The 21,674-nt window shown below is 40.1% G+C and overlaps 1 protein-coding gene across 2 annotated transcripts in view; it reads right to left on the bottom strand.

Moving 5' to 3' along the window:
• The window catches only part of RBMS3 (RNA binding motif single stranded interacting protein 3), a 706,020-nt gene that overhangs the window by 340,299 nt on the left and 344,047 nt on the right, over positions 1 to 21,674 (bottom strand). For both annotated transcript variants that reach the window (XM_030445801.1, XM_008504366.2), the window contains one exon: positions 3,860 to 4,026. In XM_030445801.1, the coding sequence (XP_030301661.1) occupies positions 3,860 to 4,026 (167 nt within the window). The remainder of the gene's footprint in view (positions 1 to 3,859; positions 4,027 to 21,674) is intronic.

Here is a 21,674-nt window from a genome sequence, read left to right as displayed (position 1 = left end):
CATCTGTGCATGTCTTTAAGATATTTTTTTTCTATGTATATAATACCCTGCATGAAAATTTGACTGACAGATTAATATTTCAAATATAATAATTTAATTTTGCATGTACAATGACAAACCATGCACATTTTTTTCTGTCTGCAATCTCTACTTTTACATCTTGAGGTTGAATATCTTTCCTTTTGATGAAAAGCATATTTTGACTCTGAAGATACACAAATACTGGTGTGTATTACTGCACCAGAAGAGACTGAAAACTTCAGATAAATAAATGCTAAAGATTTGATATTTACTAATACTTTCATGTATCATTTAGAATTCAGAATTTTAAACTAATAAGTTCTGGTGATCAGTATGATCACAGATGTATTAAAGCCTCTTTTTTTAAAAGCCTCAAGGAGGGTTAGAAGAAGCCGAGGTCCATGTTTATAAATTCCTTTACTCAGTGGTTATGAAAATCCAGAAGAAGTTATATACACAAAAGGAAAACAGATTCTTGCTTGCTAAACAATCCTGTTCACTCTTTTTTGATGTAACCTATGGCACAGTCATTGTATAAAGTCCCAACAGATTCAGGGCAACCTAAGAGCTGCCTGCTGCAAAAGAGAATTTGATGCAACTTTCTGGACACATGTTAAACCAAATATTGAGGATCAGAACCACACAAAAAGAAAATCTCACAGTAGTGATTTTTTTTATTATTATTTACTCAGCTACTGCACCCCCTATGATGACTTGTTTTCCTTTAGCTATATGAACAGTTTGACAGATTACTTTGAGAAGGTTACTCTTAAATTGAGAAAAGGTTTGATAGTGTCAGAACATTTGTCAGAAACATCTGACATCACGTGTAATGGACTCTGCACTCCCAACTCCAATGGTCCTCCACTCTGCTCTTTCGTTTTAGTGTGCAACACACACCACCCAAAACCACAGAAATACAGAAAAGCAGGCACAAATCACCAAAATAAAGCCCAATACTTTATCAAACAATTCTGATTAAAGGGTTTCTCTTCCATAACCTAACTGGCAAAATGCAATTAAATAAAAAATGTGAGAAATGCTTAGAGGGTGGCCTCCTTGCTGGAATAAACCTGGAAATGCAATAGGCTATAATAAACATACGTAAGAATGTCCAGCATTTCCTGCATTTCTGAGAGCAACATATTGAGGTTTTAGAGCATTATTCCTCCAACCTGCCAAATGTCAGACATTACTAGTGATAGTTGTACTGCTGTCAGCCTTATCACATGCCAGAGCAGAGGAAATGGGTTCAGAAAGGTTCATTTTAGGCAGTGGCAGCTAGCCTAGAGGAACCAGTGTCCTGAGCATACTCTAGCTTTGGTAAATACCTTCCTAAATGCAGCCCTCCAAAAATCCTGAACTGCAAAATAATAATATGGTATATAGACTGGGATTTTGAGACTCAGGTTTTCACCTCACATCTTGTAGAAAATTATGCTGATACAGGAATGCAGGAAGCCTAAGAGCTAGCATCTTCTGCTGTTTTATGAATAACTGTCCACATGAAGTCTTTAATGCATGTTGAGACCCCAGACATATAAGCTAAGAGAGAGCTCTACACAAGACAACTTTTCCTGATAACACAAACGTACATCTCGCTCATACACACTGCATTTGGGAAGGCAGGGAGGGAAACAGGGGAAGGGGGAAAAGAGTGAAGGGATTTGAACTTTTATACACTCCTACTACATAACCATCTGCAAAGGTAAAGAAAAAGACTTGCGATGCACTACTTTAAAAAAAACCTCCATGCTGCCCTGAGAAATGCACGTTATTTTCAGATGTTTGTTTGCCTATAACACTTCTTCCTTTTGATTTGATAAATCCTCTCAATATTCAGGAAAAAAATGAGATAGAACAACTGTTTTCCCCTCACTTCCATTCAGACAAAGGGTAGAAAATCAGCAAAATGAATGTCAGCATTTTTTTTTTTTAAAGAGCATCTGTTCACACAGGAACTCCATGATAGCAAAACAAAGCCCCTCTAATCATGGACAAGATTAAGTTTAGTGGAGTGCATTAAAAATGTTGTCATAGTGCAGAAAGGAAGCTCTCAGATACTTGACATGCACACTGACAAGGGGTAGGGACACACTCTCTGAACTTCATGATTCTGGTAATGCAGCTCATACCACAGCCTCACACCACTACTGCAGCACTAAGTACCAAAGCTGAGAGGCTCCTCTAGGAATAGTCTGTACATTCCTGAGCAGCTGTGAAAGCATTTGTCTGAACTTGGAAAGGGTGAGACTTCCAGATGATGTATAGCAAAATAGCTTTTCGAACGTCAGCAGACTACAGTCAATTTATACCTACTGAAGCTCTGGCCCTTGAACTGGGATTATCTGTGACTGTCACAAGTGGGAAGTGTCAATGAATGTAGTTTGCACAGATGTCAGACAGGTACACTCACAATTCAGCTTCTATGAAATATGAAAAATCACCAGCAAGCTATACTCCTGTGAGCAGGAAGCCAGTTCTACCTGCAGCAGCTTTAGCTGGAGAAAGTCACAGGAAAGAATGTCAAACTCACATAATATTGTTTAAAAGTTCAGATACCACTCCAGTAAGACTGCTAGTTCCAGTCCCAGCCAGCCATGTTCACATAAAGCAGAGCAAGGGGAAGTCTTCTGTCATTTTCAGTCAAAATCAGGGAAGGCTGAATGACAAAATTGTAACATCCCCCTAAATTTTTACTCCTTTTGCACGCTTCAAAAAAACAGCCACTGGGATTCATGTCAGTAGAGCAGACCCAGACTGTTCCTTACTTTATCAAATTTCATTTCTTGATCCCTATTTGAAAGGCTGATTTGTGACGAAAAATATCAGAGGAGCTGCTGTCTTTTGGAACAGATTATTTAATGGCAAAAGCACTACAGTTCTGCATCATTAAAAGGGTAGATTTTGACTTTTCAAATCTCTTCAGGTTCTTATTTCAACACAAAAATATGTGTTATCCTAAATTCCACGCAGCCCATCTCTGGCTGGAATTTCAAACAGGATTATTCCCCTTCTATACATCATCAATAATAATCAAGACTTTGGAAATCCAATCAGGTTCTCATTTCTGCTCATATTAACCACTACAGTCGAGTGAGGAGGGGTAAGAAAGAGAGTGCACCATTTTAGAATCATAGAATCATAGAATCGGCTGGGTTGGAAGGGACCTCAGAGATCATCGAGTCCAACCCTTTCCCTTTAGGAAACAGTTATTTTGATGATGCATGAGGACCAAAGAGCTCTTTTCTGCCACCTCTCCAATTTCAACAGGAACAAGCCACAATAAAACTGGTATTTATCAGCACAATTTGCAGACATGATTCTCAAGAAAAACAGAGAAGTAAAAGGTACTACTTCCTACACCATCATTTTTCAGTGAAACTGGAGTTAATCAGATATTAATTAGATGGCTACAAGGCCACCTTCAGTGGGTTTCATACCTCTCAATCTTTTAACCCAGCAATGTGTGACAAACCAATGGATATGATAAATGAGGGAGGTGGGAACACCCATGTTTTGTCACGATTCGCAGATCATCGTAACTAAAAAAACCGTGCCATTAGGCAGGACTTCTTGCCATGCAAATTCTTCTTTTGATGGAAGAAACAAAATTAAACAAAAGTCAATGAGAAGGCCCTCACCCCTCTATCTCCCAGAACACACTGCCAAGTTTTCAACAGGCATTCATTAGCTGCTCAAACCAAAGGAATAAGGGTTAACTTTCAAGCGCAAGAGGCTTCTGAGGTCTTTTTTGTGGACATACATGAATGTAAACTGAAAGGCCAGCCTTGACATTTTCCTAAGTGAGGACACAGGGTATTTTAAGTGCACTTACGGCTGGCACAGCTTGATAAGGTCCTGGTCAGTGGTGCCGGGTGGAAGGCCTCGAATGTACAGGTTGGTTTTACTCAACTGCTCTCCACTGCTGTTGCTGCTGTTGTTGCTGCTGTTTGTGCTGGGGCTGGGAGGAGCCATGGGGTGGGGAGCTGGTGCATAGGACTGCTGGAAAACAAAACAAAACAAAAAAACTGTTAACTGGAAAAGAGAAGCACTCTGCACCCATGTGCTTTACCCAGGAAACTCCAGAGCTATGCACTGAAGACATTCCAGTCCTGCCCTCCCTGCCCGCTCCCACAGCACAAGCACCCACCCCAAGCCAGCAATGCCTTTCAGAGCACAAGATGTGGCTGAGGTTTTGGGTTTAGCCACGGCTAAGAAGAGCATTATTTTACATTATTTTTTAAATCTGGACTTAAAATAGCTAGACTATGAGTCTGTTTTATCTAGATCACAAAATAAAGCTCTGAAATGACAGACACCCAGGAATTACTGGTACTAAAGAAAGAAGTAAAACACAATCTGCTTTAAGAATACTCTGAGACACGAGTAAGAATATCTAGCCAAAGGTACAGAAGCTGTTGCCAGAAGCTTTGTTAGTCTTTTCTAAACACGAGGTTCATCCAATACATGTACAGTCAGGTGGCAGAGAGTTGGCTAACTTGAGAGGGTGGGGGGGAAAATCCAAAGCAGTCTGAAAAGACTGTCATTACAGACAACTTTCATAGTAAAGAAACCAGGTTTGGAAAACATGATCAGACTGGAACCTCCTTCTCTCAAAACCTTACCCACTTCAGAACAACCACAAACCATGCACAACAACTGAGAAATATTACTTTAAAAGGGAGGCATCCTCATAGGGAAAACAACACTATTCCAAACTCGCTGAAAAATACATGCTATGAAAGTAGATGTACACACATGCTGTAAAAAATACCTAAGCACCTCCAAGTCTCAGCCATCAGAGAATTTAGGGTGCTGCAACCACCCCTGGCTCTCTGGCCATCAGTGTATTTACAGCACAAAGTGCTCAGAAAGAAGAGGGAGACCATCTTCTGTCACTGCTGTGACCTGCACAGAAAAGCTGAGATCTAAAGGAGAAGATGGGGATGCAGGGGGATACCATGAGCTGAAGCTCCAGATGGGCAGCCTGGGGAACCAGAGTCAGTGCTCTGGAAATTTAATCACCTATTGAGAGGAAGGAAATCCTGCTTCAAAAGCTGATCAGCCTATGCTGCTAGCAGTACATGTAGTTACAGCAAGCAGGTAAATGTTGGGCCAATGCAAAGTTAACTATGATGGACTAACAAAAGCAAAAGACATACAAATTTCAGTGCTGTAGCAATGACACTTCACTGTCTTCTAATACACTTGTTCTGCATTTAGAACCCAGCAGATAAAATATTTAAGGACTGTAATTGTGATCACACTAATCAACTGGCCCTTTTATTTCAGTGGCCATATTGTAGTGCTTGTAAATTATACTAAATTAAAATCTTCATAGATAGGTATTTTTAAATTCGTAGCTCTAAACTCTTTTAAACAAGTCCCTTTGCTTAGAAGAAAGAAAATAACGAAAGTATCAGCAGTAGATGAAGCTCAGAGGCTTTGATGAAATACCTAAAGCACAAGGCTTACAGCAGTGATGCCTTTCTGCTGCCTTCTCCTTCCTTCCAGAACCTGGGAACAGTTTCTGCCATTTAAGCCAGGATAGTGGGAAAATACCATCAAGTGCCAAGACATCAGAATTCCTCTGCAATCTAGCCTGGTTGTAAGTTGATTAAAGTAGAACACATTAAAAGGAAAAATCACCCTAATAAACAATGCAGTGACCATGCTAGCAAGCAGTAACATTTGCTCTCATCTACAGTCAAAGACAAAGGGCAATGAGCTTACTCTGGTATCTGTGCAGATATTTTTGCTGACAACCAAAAGCACTTAATGCACATGGATCATATTTCTCTGCACACACATTTTATCACTGGGTAATCCCCACCCGAGCTTCAATGTCATTCCCAGAAACAGAGAGCTGAAGCAGCAGCCCCAAGTACCAGCACATGGAAACCACCTCAGCTGAGCCCCCAGCGCTTTGGGCATGTCCTGGAAATCAGCTTCACATCACGGCCATGGCATGGCTGGGTAAAACTGCAGACAGTGCTAACTTCCAACAAATACACAGACCTACTTATATTAAAACATCCTGGCTGAAAGCATGTTTAAACCTCTGGGCACTCCAAGGCCACGGTAGTGATAGATGTAACATCTAGTACATGTTTGGCTTCAGTATACCAAGAACTCAGGAGATATGCTGTGGTAATCTTGCACACTTTGAGCATTGGTAATGTAAAATTAAAGAAAGAAAAAAATTAAGAAAAGGTACAGGTTAGATTCTTACTGCTTTACCCGACACCTCCAAGTTTACCATACGTGGCATGTAAATGATGTAAGGCAAGGACAGAATTTTTTGTAAGGCAATAAAGTGCTATGCACTTTAATTATTAATTATAAGTGTCTTAGCAGGGGATAATGAGTAAGTGGCCTATTCTCACATCAACCTAATAAGGAAGAAAAAAAAAACAAGTAGAAATATACCTTTGAAATACAAAGAACAATCTTCATTCTATTATAAGATCTTTATCATCACACAGAGGAAAGCACTGGGGGCCTAATTCTAATTTAAGCTTATGACATTTTATCCCTCTCAGCTAGCTGAAAGGGACCTAGAAGTAAACATGAATTACATTTATACTGATTTTAAGGCCACAGCTTCAAAAAAAAGTAAGTCCTCTGTGTACCCAGAGTATTTGACCATGGGATAGGTAGTCTCTCAAGCAAGAGCTGCACAGAGAATAGGCACACATAGATGCCCAGGTTCACAGCAGCATCCACAAAGATGCTTTAAAGGTGGGTAGAGAGACAGCAGTACTCCACTTTAGAGGATGCTGATCACAGACCAGCAAGCATTGGTACACTTCAAACCCTCTTTACTAATAAAACTCACTCAGCCACTGTAGCCCACAGTAATTTCCATGCATATCCAATACCTCAGAACACCATATGCAGAAAGACTGCAAAATTGCCTCTCCTGGGGCTGATGACATCTTCTGGCCAGTTGCCAGACTAGAAGCTTCAGGTCAGAAGAAAGCTTTGAATTCTTATTTCCTGAGCTGATGAGTGTATGACTGATGGCAGAAGTATGCATTTTGCCTCCAAATGAGCGGAGGGTCTGGTTCGTTAATCTCCACATAATAACTGGGGTGAAAGAAAAGAATGGCAACCTGAGTATGATCTCAGATACAGACCACTTTCTATAGGATCCCAGATGATGATGTGAGGCATTCCCAGAGGATGCACCTGATGGTAGGAAATTTGGGGCTTCTTCTGATACCCTCTGTTGGCTGTGGGCAAAGCACTTAACTCCTGTGCCACAAGAGCCACAAGGACCACCACTGGCTTGGAACACCCTGATACCAGCTGTAGAAATCTGGGAAAAACGTTTTCCCAGCATAGCCAAGGAAAAAAAACTGTTGGGTAAAATCTACATATTTTATCTCAAAAGGGAAGTGAAATTCAGAGCGGGATTTGCTGTAAATTTTTCAAATAACCAATGCAACCAACTCATTTTTCACTTCTCATGCTTCATTATTCTATGGAGAGTGTGGGGGGAATGAACTGGTTTGTAGATCACACCGAGCAGCTTATTAATTTAGCATGGCTGGCTAATAGGATTTGTTTTCATCTTTGAAAAATGAATGAAATTTCTCCTTTTTCATTATTTAAAAATGAGAAATTAATGTGCTTAATTCTTATCCAGTCTCAGGAACGCACCCTTGTACTTAAACCCCACTGTTGAGCTCTTTGAAACAAATTGTCCCATGCAAGTGGGCACAGCTAAGCATGAATAATGAGATATCTTGGTCTTTCTTACTCAATAACCCAGAAATGCTGAACCAGAGGCCTCTTGGTTACTAAATGAATAACACTCCTCCTTCTAACATCCAGCATCCTTACACAAGAATGGTATTTATCTTTCCATGGCAACCACTGTAATCTCATGTAGTTTTTCACTTGTTGTAAGTTTAGACTAAAGCATTTTTCTTCCAAAGCAAAACACTACTTAGACAATTTTCAAATATTTTTCACATACAATTCTTTTTGGATGGGAATCACATGCCCCAGGTGCCAAGTCATAGAGTCTGCTTTATTAGCAGCAGCTGGCTCCTTGGCAGGCTTCTGAGGCAGTCGGGCTTGTGGTTTTGGAGTGGCCTCAGAGCTGAGGATGCAGCTGGACAGCTATGTTAATGGACTAGCCAATTTGTTTGTATTCACCTTTGGCTATCCCAGATTTGTACTCTTTTATCTACTTGAAAGTAAGGTCTTGGAAAAATTCCCCATTAACACTGATACGTTGACTTTTTCCTATCATAGCGCATATTTTACATTAAAAAAGATGAATACAACATACAGTACTACATTAAAACATGCATTATCTAGGCAATTGTGAACATATACTATCTGTTTCACTCTGAACAGAGTGTTTTCCAGCTGCTAGATTCATCTCACTTAAAGCCCAATTGCTACACAATTCCCTTAGCTCCTTATTGAACAGATAAAATAAGGCAAAGTAAATACAAATAAATTGTGCAAATATCAGTTTACAGCTCACACTGGCAAAACACTGCTCTCTTTACACCCTACTGTAACAAAGGAGTGATTTTTGAGAGTTGGAGGGTTCTTACTAGCAATTATAGCAATGATGAAAGGATGCCACCAACTTATCAGCTTGTTGATGGGATTGTGGAGCTAAGTAGCTGCTCCTCAGTAGCAAATCTCATACAAGTAAAAGACAAGCATCACAGCTGAAGAGAAAAAAGAGAGGTAAGGCAAATACAATGAAAAGAATTAGATAAAAGCAACAGCAACTCTTCTGCCTTTGGCTGGCTTCCTCAATGAAGAGCAGCACCATAGCCAGGTGGAACAGAGAAGCAAATTGAACTGTGAAACTGGAACACAGAAGCCTCGTGTATTTTAAAGGGGCTGAAGTCAAGGGGGTTTGAGTCCTCATTTCCTTCCTGAGCAGGGCATTCACTGATGTTGCAGAATCCAGACATGATTATTGCCAATGAAGGCCTGGAAGACAGAACTCCTCTTGGACACTTCCTTACCTGGTCAGATCTTTTCCTAGATATCTAACAGAAAACAAGCAGATGTGTAGTGCACATATTTTCTAACCTCTCCACATGGTGACATCTCTTCCTGTACTGTTTCTGCAGAAGCAGCAACCCACCACTTGGCAATATTTTCTGTTCATAAAGGAAGGGCATGTGAAAATATAAGGAAACTCAGAAGACGCAGGCAGACAGTAAGCTTCAAAATCTGCTCCATCACTGCCCTTTCAACTGAGAAAACCAGAACACACCTCAAGAGGATTTTGATTTCACTGAGTCTCTTCCAAGGACCTTAAAAGTGATTTGCTGGATACAAGAAGATTGGCGAGTCAGAGCTGCTGGGTTACGCTCCCTGTACTGCCGCTGCACCACTGTGCTACCCTGAGCAAGTCATTTGGATTCCTCATGTCTCAGTTTACCAATCTGTAATCTTCCCTGCTTCTTCAAGGCTTATATAATGCTCTGTGATTACTGGATGAAAGATGCTATTGAGGATTGCAATATTATTTAAAGATGGGGAAAATATTAAAATTTAACTTAACAACAGAAGCCATTCCTCATTCTTTTGCAGATAAAAATGATTTCTGCATATAATGACTTTGCTATCCTGCATCTAAACTGAATAAATGAAGTCATTTTAAAGCTAAATTAGATGTCAATCCAATTAGTTTTCTCATTAAAAATAATTATTTTTATTTTATTTAAAAACAATGTTATTCAATCACAGTGCTATCTTGCTCGTGCTTCTTATATACACTGAACATTTTTTTTCATTCTATTCAAAATGTCTTTAATCCATAGAAAAAGGCATCACTGTGTTTTGCTTACCCTCTCTTTTCACACAATGAAAAAAATCACTTGTGAAAAATGACAATTATGAAAGAAAAAAAATATTTAGTCTTCCAACAGGCACAGTAGTCATTCAACAGTCAGATTAAGATTGGGATTTGATGGGTCAATAAGATACTTTGAGATCTTTGTTTCACACACAAAGCTGTGGAAATTAGTAGGCTAAATACTCCTGGGGCTTACAATTCCCTTGAACCTGGCACAAAGCACAAGAGCTCCATAAAGCATAAGCTCAGGCACAGTTTGGCTCAAATATTCTCTGCTGTAATATATATCTCTTCCAAATCATGACTACCCATCTTTTAGCATTTTATAAGCACCTACAGACATACAATACATAGGAAGCAAAACATCCGTGAGAAGATGAAATCCTTTATTGGATCACACCTGCAAAGCAAGTCTCGTATTATAGTTTTTTGCATTACAACCAATCAAACAAAAAAAAAAAATCCAAGAATAATTTACTCTTCCTGGTGATCTTTAATACGGAGAGTTTAGCAATCATTAGGCAGTGAGACATACACTAGAAGCCTGAAAGTCTTCTCACTGATCGAAGTATCTTCTATTTCCACCAAGACATATTGAAATAGGTCAATCCATATATCACTCCACTTCCCACCATTACCAATGGGAAATTTCAAAAGCAGACTGGTCAGGTAGAAGGTGTTTTGTTTTGAAGTATGATGAAGTCCAAACAATGAAGTCAATTTGAGCACATATCTTTAGGAGAAACTGATGGTCACCATGCCTGAGGATAAACACATCAAGAAAATACAATCCAAGAAAAGGGGACAGAATATTATTGAAGAGCTTTGCTTGCAGATTGTGAATACTCTGGCCTTCACTGCCCCTTGGGTTTTGGTCACTGAGCCACAAACTTCAGCGCTTTACCCTCTCCTCCCTACATGTTGCTATGCTGAAGATAAAACTACTCATCCCTCATAACTCATTTTCTGTTTATCCATGGACAGCCTATTGCTCTGGGCTAAACTGTGGTAGTTGGATTTAGGGCTTCTTACTTTCAGACAGGAGGGTACAATTTAGGGCTAAAAAGCCGAAGACTAGGATTAAGAGCTGTGTCACCAAATAAATATTTTCCAGAGCAGAAAATAACCTTCACAACTTTGTCTCCTCCCATTTATTTCATGGCAGGAGGCTCCCGTGACAGACCATTTCTGTGGCATTATTTATTTCTCAGCAAGGGAGAAGAAGAATTCTTTCTACAGATCAAGTATTTTGGCACTTTTGCAAACCCCTAAACAATAACCTGTATTATTTGACGTAAATTAGTGTTATTGCTTCATTATCAAATCCATTCATATTTTATTGATGTGCTGGGACTAAATGTGAAAATAATCTAGATCTTAAGAATACTAAATCTGGGCAATCTGGATGATAAAACATTTCAAAATGCCCCAATGAGAATATTTCAGAACACAGATCAAAATATGACAGCAGTTACTGCTTGTCATACAAGAACTTTGTGTTAAAAAAAAAAGGGGGGAAACTAATAAATTTAATTATTATTTATTAAGTTTACATTCTTTGGGTTACAAAAATGAGTTGTCAGTCCATTTGAAGGTTAAAATTAAAAATGCAGATTGAAAGGCGCTAAACTCAATTTTCAAAATATTTGTGAAAACAAACATTTTTAGTTCTGAGAAATGAAATTTCCTCTCTGGGTATTTGTTTACATGTAGAAGAGTAAAAGCATCTTGGAAATTAGATGTTGGAGCCACATGTTTCATTGCATTGCTTTTCTGCACAGTCCACACATACCACAGTATCAACACTCCTGCAAAAACCTGAGTATTAATAAAAGCCCACTACATAAAACTGAACATAATGCACAGGAAAAAACCCAAAACATAATTATAATCTCTTTCCTCTGCACTTGAGAATTTGGTGAGCAGAGATCAGAAGCAGATGTGTTTCCATTTTCTAGAATGGAAGTCCAACCAAAAATATTTTTCAATTTCCAACCAGAGTTTCCTCAGTTTGTCTTTTTTTTTTTTTTTTTTTTTTTTAATGGAAGAATGAAGTGGGAAATCTGCCATTGTTGACACGAGCATTATTGGGATGGAAAAACTAAGGGTGGCAGAACTCCCCAGGAATGGCTCCATCATCTCTTCATGTTACACAACAACCTTTTTAGATGTGTACAGGGAACCTCATCCCCTTCTACCCAGTGCTATATAAATATGAGCTGAGCTGTGCTTCCCCTCTCGTGGCCAAAGGAATCTACAGAACACAGAGTTCAGGAAAGGTCTGTCCCAAAGATAACAGTGTGACACCATCAGGACAGAATTTTGGGCATTCCACAATAGCCAGAGTTCGTGTTTCCTTTGGGGCTCCTTGGGCTCCAGCAAGGCACTGCTCCCAGGCCAGGGGCCAGGGGATGACCACAGAATATATGAGGCATCACAAACCTCACCACATTTTGGATTCTAGTGCAAACTTCTCTAACAAGTTCATTACAGAAAATACCTTCTAAAAAACAGCCCATATGAGTCATTAGTTGATACCTAATTCCTGACCTGGGAAAGAACCAGTCTCCCAAGACTGATGTCCAATGCCATTTAAAGAACAGCTAGAAAGCCCTCCCACAATAAACCAATGCAGCTGACACAAGGATCTGATGGTAGTGGCTGGGATTTGGGTGACAGTCTATGGGATTATCTGGCCAAGATGGTGCTGGGCACCTTGTGTCAGCCCTGAATCCCACACCACAAAAGCTGAGGGAGGCAGGGAAGCCAGGGTGGCTGTGCATGGGGCTCACTGCAGGCAGCATGCTGTGGCAGACATCTAGGTCTGAAACCCATGCTAGGAACCTTCAGTGAATCTGAATATGCATAACCCTGCCCTACTGGTTAGATACAAAAAAGATCCATCATTCTGTGATTAAGTTCTTACACTAGAACACAGTATTATGCAGCGAGCCCTTTCCCTTCTAATTCCAACTTCTTTCTTCAATGTTTCCACCATCTCTGGGTTTTTGCACTTCTCAGAGAAAGAAAAAAAAATCTCCCTTCTCACACACAAAAAAATTTACTGCATTGTAAGTTCTCAGTATCTTCCTATTTCTTCAACAACAAATTGTGCTTCTGCATTTGTCCCAAGTTTTAAATGTCATTTGGCCCTGTGCTCAGAAATGTTGACAGAACTAAAATATCCATAGAAAACTCAATTGCAGTTTAAGAAAAGTAAACTTTTTTTTTAAGATCTACTTAGAACGGCTCATAAGCAGTGCAGAAATTTACTTACGTCATAACAGCTTCCTTTTCTTAGTTCTCTAAAACCATCATTATTTTCTACTAAACACTGTGAGATGATGAGCCAAGCACCTTGCCAAAATAGACGGATTCACCTGAAGACATTTTATTTAAACCATTTTGGGCCTTGTGCCATGCACTTGTGAATAACAATATGAAGAACATGAACTTCTGGGCACAGAGCTCCAAGCTGAAGAGCCTTGCAAAGTGGGGACTCAGCTGCCTCATTACACTGCCACCTAAAATCCAAGAGAACACTAATTGGGATAATGAGGTAGCCCAATTGCAAGCAATAGGAATTCAGAGTAACAGGACACATGTGTTAAAAATTCCTGAAACAAATTTAAAAGTTTTTTTTAAAAAACCACAAACCAAACAACCAAACAAAAAACCCCCAACCTACTGTAACACATTCATCTGCATTTTATTCAAATTATATATTTCTTGATAAACAAGAGCTTAAATTTCCTTCTGCACTGCAAAATTGCTGCCAGTCTCTTCTGTTAGCTTTCTGGCTTTTTGACCTTTTAATATTCTTCATTCACGCATGATTTATTAAGTCTGCAATTTTTGCTCTGGAAAGAATATGTATTTGAAGTCATTACAAATGTTAAATCAGGATAAGTAAAATAAGAAATAAAGTCTCCTTAATATGTTTCCCTTATAAATGTTGTACCAAGCTTTAGAACAGAAGGTTGAAGAATGTTAGCATGTAACAATAAGGTTTATATTTCAAATCAGATACATACAAATATTCCAAAAGTCTTAATACTATTTAATATCACTGTCACAGACTCATATGCACAAAAATGTTGAGCACAAGAAAGGAATTCAAGACTAAAATGAAAAATAATTTACATTAAAAAAGAATGGGGATGAGTATAATACTTCTAACAGAACAATAATGAGATTGTAATAGTAACACACCCTGTTACCAGCTGGAGCAAAAACTGGTTAGGAGTACCAGGGCAATAAGGTTGTCTAGGGGCATGTTGGCAGCAAAATGCCAAGAATGCCAGGAAAAAGACCAAGGAATAAATTTGCCAACTGCTGAACAGAGACGGAGACTAATGACAAAACCCATGGAAGAGATGGCGGTATTCTGTGCTTTCTTTGCCTCAATGTCAAGCAGCAAAGTCTGCTGCCAAGCCTCTCATGTCACTCTGCCTAGAAGTAGGGCCTGGGGTAGAGGTACAGCCCCAGAAGGGGAACATTAAGTTAGAAGCTACTCCAGGAAGCCATTTACAAGTTACTCAACAAGAACTGCAAGGCAGATGGCTGATGTCACTGAGAGGCTGCTCTGTCTTGTCCTTGAATAGCTGTAGCATCTGGAGGCATGAGGACACTCTTGATGACAGGGAAAAAAGCAAATATTAAACTTGTCTTCAAATGAAGGAGGATCTGGGGAGCTGCAGACTGGCCACAGGCTGGCAAAACTAAAGAGCAAAGCCCCCCAGGAGCTGTGTTGAAGGTACGTGAGAGACAAGGTGACTGGAAGCAGCCAGCTTGGATGAACAAGAGCAAAGTCCTATGAGGTGAGGCTGAGGGAGCTTGGGCTGTTCAGCCTAAAGAAGAGAAGGCTCAGGGGAGACCTCATCGCTCTCTACAACTTCCTGAAAGGAGGGTGTAGCCAGGGGGAGGTTGGTCTCTTTTCCCAGGCAACTCTCAGCAAGACAAGAGGGCATGGCCTTAAGTTGTGCCAGGGGAGGTTTAGGTTGGATATTAGAAAGAATTTCTTTACAGAGAGGGTGATCAGGCATTGGAATGGGCTGCCCAGGGAAGTAGTGGATTCTCCATCCCTGGAGATATTTAAAAAGAGACTGGATGTGGCACTCAGTGCCATGGTCTGGTAACTGCAGCGGTAGTGGATCAAAGGTTGGACTTGATGATCTCAGATCCGATTCTATGATTCCATGATTCTGTGGAATAAGACTTGGCCAACTTGCTTGCCTCCTGCATTGAGATGACTATCTCTATGCAATGAGGCAAAGGAGTAGATGTTTTTTACCTTGATGTCAGCAAAGCTTGAAAGAAGGTCCTCCATTGCATTCTTTCAGTCCAACTGAGGAAGGCATGAGCTGGAGTGATGACAAGGAGGTTAAAAAGCTGTCTAGAAAGTCAGGCTTGAAGCAGAATTATCTAAATGGCCGTAAGGTACAAACAGAACGTTGATACTGTGGCTGGATAAGTGGTACCATCACCAACAAGATGGACAATGTGAGGGACTACACCCTTCCTGAGAGTGCAGATAACAAAGCTGGGGAGAGTGGCTGACTGACTAGAGATAAAGGGCACCTCAAAATATTAGTATCAGTATGTCCAATGCAATAAGAAAGAGCTACTCATCACAAAACTCCTTCACCTCACACATTATGTATGTTAAAACCCTTCAAGTTTACTTAGAGAACGTATGTCTACTAAGTGATTTCTGAAGCTGCAAATATATCCTATAATCAAATTCAACGGCACACAAAGGATTTACTAAAACTGAGATATCTGAATTTTATTCCTTTGCAATGCTTTGACCTCAGGTTTAGTTCATTTGCTAAAGTTATTATTAAACAACAATGTTCCACACAGACTTTAGCAGCAATAGTATTTACATTAATGTAATATCCTTGGGTTAAAGGAATTAGAAATGCTGAAAATCCTATTCCTCAGCTTCTTTGAAGCAGACTACAGCTGACTAAGCTGACTACACTATCTACAGTGTAGTCTAAGGAAACAATGTCTAAGAAAAAGCAGTCTGGTTTCAAGTCATTCTGGTTCTGATTTGTTTGAAATGAAATAAACTGGCAGGTCTTTAAAGATCTCTGAGACTCAAAGTTACACAACTAATGCCACTGCCAGCCTCCATTAGATAATCTGGTTCAAATTCAAACCCAGTAAGATTATAAATTAAAGGCACACATAATTGTAACGGACAGATTTTTACCTGTTTTTTTTCTCCTCTTCTTAAAATTGGGGAAGGCAATCTGAGTCCCCCCATCTTGTCACAGCTTTATATGGGCTGTGTTCTCAAACCAGGTAGTCAGAGAATCCAGACTCAGATATGTCCCACATAACAGATCCGAACTTCAACTTGAAGTTTCTCTTTTTTTGTACTTTGGCCAAATAAAAACTGAAAAACAACTTCTTCAGTGATCTTAAATCTAGAAAAGTATACTGAAAGTTATCAGCAGATATACTGCAGGTCTCTGAGGTGTGCCTGAGGACAGCTCCAGGACTCAATCCTACTTACAACATAACGAACAACATTTATCACTACATACCTCTGCAAAGGCTGGGATCTGATGAAAAGCACAACATATTTAATCAAAGCACCATGTGGTAATGGCTACTCACACAGGATCCAAATTCAGACTGTACAGGCTCATGATGTCCAACATTTCCTAACTTCTGAATCCTTTACTGCATAACTTAACTTCCAATAATGTAATTAACAGAGGCCGAGATCAGAAGCTGACAGTTACTTTTAGGTAAGAAACACCACATTTGGAAAAACAAAAGGCCAGCTAGAAGAAAGCTCTACATCTGGCAGTTGCTAATAGCAGGTGTTTTGGGAAATGGCATGCGAAATGCAAATGGAAAGCAATTATTCCCAAAACACTTTTAAGTTTGAGACTTCTCAAGCAGAAGCTGCCTATAGACCACCAATTTAACATGTCCCTTTTTTTTTTTTTTTTAAACCTCCCCATTCCTGTTTCGCAAGGAAGATTTTGCAGTGATTTTTTTTTTCCGACTTCCTACTGTTCAGAACATCTTATGTGAACTTCTGTTACACTGTATCTGATGTCTTAAATGGATAATCCTCAAAAACATGAGGAAGTGGCAGCCACCCAGTCAGGGGGATTGCTATCACATCTTTTTGCAAGTAAATAGAAACATTGTTGACATGGTGATGTGTGTGCCAAAATACAGTCAGATTATTAGAAGCTCTTCTTGGTTTTAGCACATTTTGAAAAACAAACATGTAAAGTATTTCTTCTTAGGGAATTCCTCTTAAAAGGAGTATGAGGAAAAGGGAATCCTAGATGAAAAACATACACTCTCTTAACTCTACTGGTATTAAATATCTGTGTTATCCTCATATGCCTAGTATTTTTTTTTTTCAATGGCTTACCACTAAATTTCTTTTCTTGAACCCTAGGGTAATGCAGTACCTTCAGAGCAAAAAGTCTTTCCATGAAGGAAATAACCTGTTACCCTGCTATTATATATTTTACTGAGGTCCATTTATCATTACGATTCCCTCATCCTACCATCCCCAACAGAAAAAACTGCTGCAGAGAAGAAAATACATACAGGAATATGGTTCTCCCAGTAGAGACCCTGTCATAACTTTTGCTGCCATCCAAAGCTGGGCTCTCCCTGCCCCCATTCCTGGCTTCCAACACCCAAGACCTCACCCCACTGACAACACATCTGGAAAAGCCTCTGTAGCAATAGCCCTCTGACAATCCACTGGTCTGGCAAGAATGACCACAATTGAAAAGTTCCTTTGTGGGCTGTATACTGGGGGTTTCTGAGCCACAAGTGGCCTCCTGGCATCCTCCCCAGTTTCTCCTCTTCCCCCCTTCTTTTAGAAGCAACTTCATAAAGATGCCTCCGAGCATGTGGATGGACAAGAGTTGTTTCATCTCTGATGGTAAAATAGGCAAGTACAGGTGAGGGTGAATATGAAGAGGAATTCCTGTAATTAGTAACATAGCTCTGAAGAGCACAGCGATGGCTATGAATGTAAACATACACATTAATTGCATCTCTTGACCTCCATATCGTACACTTATTCAGCAAAGAAACAATTTTTTCTTTTTTTCTCTAATGTTTTTTCACAGTCTTTGGCAGTTCTTCTGCAGAAAGCTAATGAGCACATAAACAAAAGGCAGGAGAAAAAGGCTTTGGAATATTCCCCATCCTAATGTCATCGAGTCCGATGACACGCAGCGTAGCCTGGTTCTCCTTAAAGCACTACCCTCCAGAGGTGTTAACTGCCAGATTTCTGCAGTGACAGTCTGCAAGGCTAAAATTAGCAAGCAACACCTTCCCTTGCACCTCATCACATGATAGGAAACAAACATAAATAGGGAAATACAATATGCTTCTAAAGGTGGAGTCTGAATACTTATCTCCACAACAGTTTAGAATTAAAGGACACTTATACAAGCAGCTTCTCATAATTTGTAATTTGTTACTAGCATTATAATTTGCTTTCTGCATAGCTAATAAGATCACAACCTCTAAATATATTCCTTTACAATCAAATCTGGCCTGAATCACATAATTTCATGTCTATGCTACAGACAAAATGTTTTATTAGGTGCCACTATGTTGCCAGAGGTCTATTTATTCTAACACCCTTCCACAAAGACAACTCAAACCTTTCTGTGGATTCATCTCATTGATAGCTCATACTTTACATTTCACCTAGAAGCATCACAAACTCCTTCAAAGGCCATATACCTCCCTCTGCCCTACTGAGATGTAGCTGATTGCAGGCTGGATGGCAGGACTTAAAAGATAGAACCTTGGGTCACATTTCTCTTCCCTCTAAGCCCCTCCTAAACAGTGCCATGCAGTCCTTAACAGCCATGCAAAGCAGCCATGGCCCTCCATTTTCAAAACCTTTTCCAGAAGACACCCATAAAACCAGGTGTATTTAAGTCAATTTGCTAATTCAAACACAAGGAAGGGCAAAATTAAATCTGCTGAAATTGCACCACAGTCTGCATACAAAAAAGAAAGCATAGTCAAGTTACCTATTCATTTAGAACCTTTATTTCTCCTGCATAGTGAAACAAGAATAGTCTTGTGTATATAAACAAAAGCCCAGGCATATGTCCCAGTGTTGCATAACATGCCACAACATACAACGAGGAGCACATATAGCAAAGACCAACCAACTTACACAGTGCTCTGACAACCTGCTTCTAACCCTATCATCACCTTGCTGGCTCAGTTCTAGCTCAGCTCAACTATCTCATCTACTCTTTTTGCTGCAGCCTGGGGCTGAGGAAAAGGGTTAACTCCTCCCTGAAGAAAGGCTACAGCTTAGCCACCAGCTTCCAAGTCAGTTCCCTGGATATACCAAAGCGATTTCAGCAGTCCTCCTGAGGTAAGGAGAGTCAGAGATTTTTCTCCGAATCCCTGGGGATCTGACTGCTTCTATTTTAGCATCCCTAATTACAAACATGGCTATTTTTGGTCCTAAAATGTTCTGAGCTTTTTTTAAATAAGCCACCGCATTTTACTTGAATGCGCCCTGGCAGAAGGCAACTCCACAGGCTAGCAGCCTGCTTGGTGATACACTGAAATAGTGTTTATCAGCTACTCACTTGAGCACAATACTATCTCTGACAGTTTAAAATTGACTCTTAATTTAAAGACTTTTTTCTTTTCCTTTTTCTTTTTTTTTCCTTTAAAAAAATAAAGACTTTTGGATTAGCAGTTCTCACTCCAACATCCCAAATTTGTCAACTGACCTTGAAGCTTAATAAGAACCATTTATGCCAACAAAGGGGAATTAAAAACAAACACATATAAAACCCCTTCCCCTGCCACAAAGGCTATAGAGCAAACAAGGCCATTTGATTCCTTTCAAGCTATTCATTGAACTACTGGCAACAAAAATTAGGTCCAGCTTCATTACAAACAGAACAATAAAGAAAAGGGAAATAGAAAATTAAGGAAGACATGCTCATAGACAATAGAGGGACTTAACTTTTTTTATTAATTTTTTTGTCAACAACCCAGGCACCAGGGTTTTCTTCACTGTGCTGAAAAATTACTAACGAAAGTACTAACAAAATTATGGGGCTGTTTCTGATTAATTTCATGACTTTGAATTTCAAGCAGTTCAAGAAATATTTCATTATTTATCAGAGCATTTTTAAAATATATACAAATTCATTAATGAAATCAGGAGAGGCCAAACCCCTTTCATCTTCATAAGCAGTAACTGATCTTGTTCAAACAAACATCCAAAATTAGCTGACTTTCATTCCCTGTGATCCTATAATTCCTATTTACAGATTTTTTAAAATGAGCTCAGATTCCTTGAAAAACAAAAGCAAAAAAAACCCTCCAAAACCCTACAAAACTGCACCACCAGTAAAAAACTCTTAACAGATTCTCCAAACTAAGCCCACAATATCTGCCTTCCTCTGCCAAGGGCTTGAGTGTCCTAGCTGCATTTATCAGATACAGCACGGCCTCAGTTAGGAGTTGCAAACAGAATCAGCTCTGATCCCAACCCCCACATACCTTAGGAGACAGCCACCCACTCTCTTGAGGTTATGGGCCCATCACACTTTTCTTGTCACCAAGGAGGGACACTGCTAAAACCCAAGGACCAACGCCCTTCCTCAGGGCAGTCAAAGTTGGTAACCAGGGGTGAACTAAACCCTGATGCACAGAAATGTCCCCTCAAGATGGAGATGCAGACCACCAGGATCTCAGGGCAGAATCAGACAGCTGAAGCTCTCTGCTGTAGTGAAATGAGGCAACCAGGTGCCACTAATTTCCAGGGAGTGGCATGAGCTTGTGTTAAGCCCACCTGTGCCTAATCAGGGTGGGCCCCCACTGCACATGAGCAGGATTAGGGAGCCAATAAAAGGAAAGGCCTAAGACACAAACTCAGCTCACACTGCAACTCATAACCTCGGCATGCTTGGCTTTAACCGCTTCTTTCAGGACTGCACTACCTTCATTGCTCCACTAGTGCTCATTGCCCTTAGGGTGAGGCTTGAGTGGCACAGGCGGCTAGCACGCAGTACCCCAACGTCTGAGGCCGCAGGTTCGAGACTTCTCAGAGCCAGTGAGTTCAGTGTGAGCTGAGTTTGTGACTCAGGCCTTACCTTTTATTGCCCCCCTAATCCTGCTCATGCGCAGTGGGGGCCCACCCTAATTAGGCACAGGTGGGCTTAACACAAGATCATGCCACTCCCTGGGAATTAGTGGCACCTGGTTGCCTCATTTCACTACACTCTGCCTTGCAGCAGCACCTGACCCTTTTTCACATCCATCACTTTGAGCTGGAGCTGAGACTCTCAGAAATAATATGGGCAGTGGGGTAGGCACTTTGTATCAATTAATAAATTTTACAGTAAATAATACCAGTCCTGTGACAAGGCTGAAAAGCGGTTACCAAAATGCCTCCTAAATCAGTGTCAACTTGCCAGATTTTGAATTTAAAGAAGTTAAGGTTATGAAAGGAGACCCTTTCTTCAGGGAAGGTAAAGTTGGCAGGATGGAAGGTCTCTTGACACCTGGTATTGACGTTAACCCTTGTGAGCAAAGCACTTTCTGAAGATGGTGGTGTTAACCCTTGTGAGCAAAACACTTTCTGAAAATGGTGGAATTGCAGGTTGATTTTCTTTATTTTCTAAGCTCCTTGTAGTGATCCACTGATGGCTGGTCTCCCTCTCTAAGCTGACAGTTTACCCATGTAACTGACACTGCTGTTGTTATCATTAAAATAGCTTCCATTCAAGCTGCCATTGTTTAACAGCCACAGTCTCAGTAT

The sequence above is a fragment of the Calypte anna genome, chromosome 2 (assembly GCF_003957555.1).
Source record: "Calypte anna isolate BGI_N300 chromosome 2, bCalAnn1_v1.p, whole genome shotgun sequence".
NCBI classification, from domain to species: domain Eukaryota; kingdom Metazoa; phylum Chordata; class Aves; order Apodiformes; family Trochilidae; genus Calypte; species Calypte anna.
The sequence above is the reverse complement of the archived record's forward strand: the minus strand, read 5'-3'. Positions and strand labels throughout refer to the sequence as shown.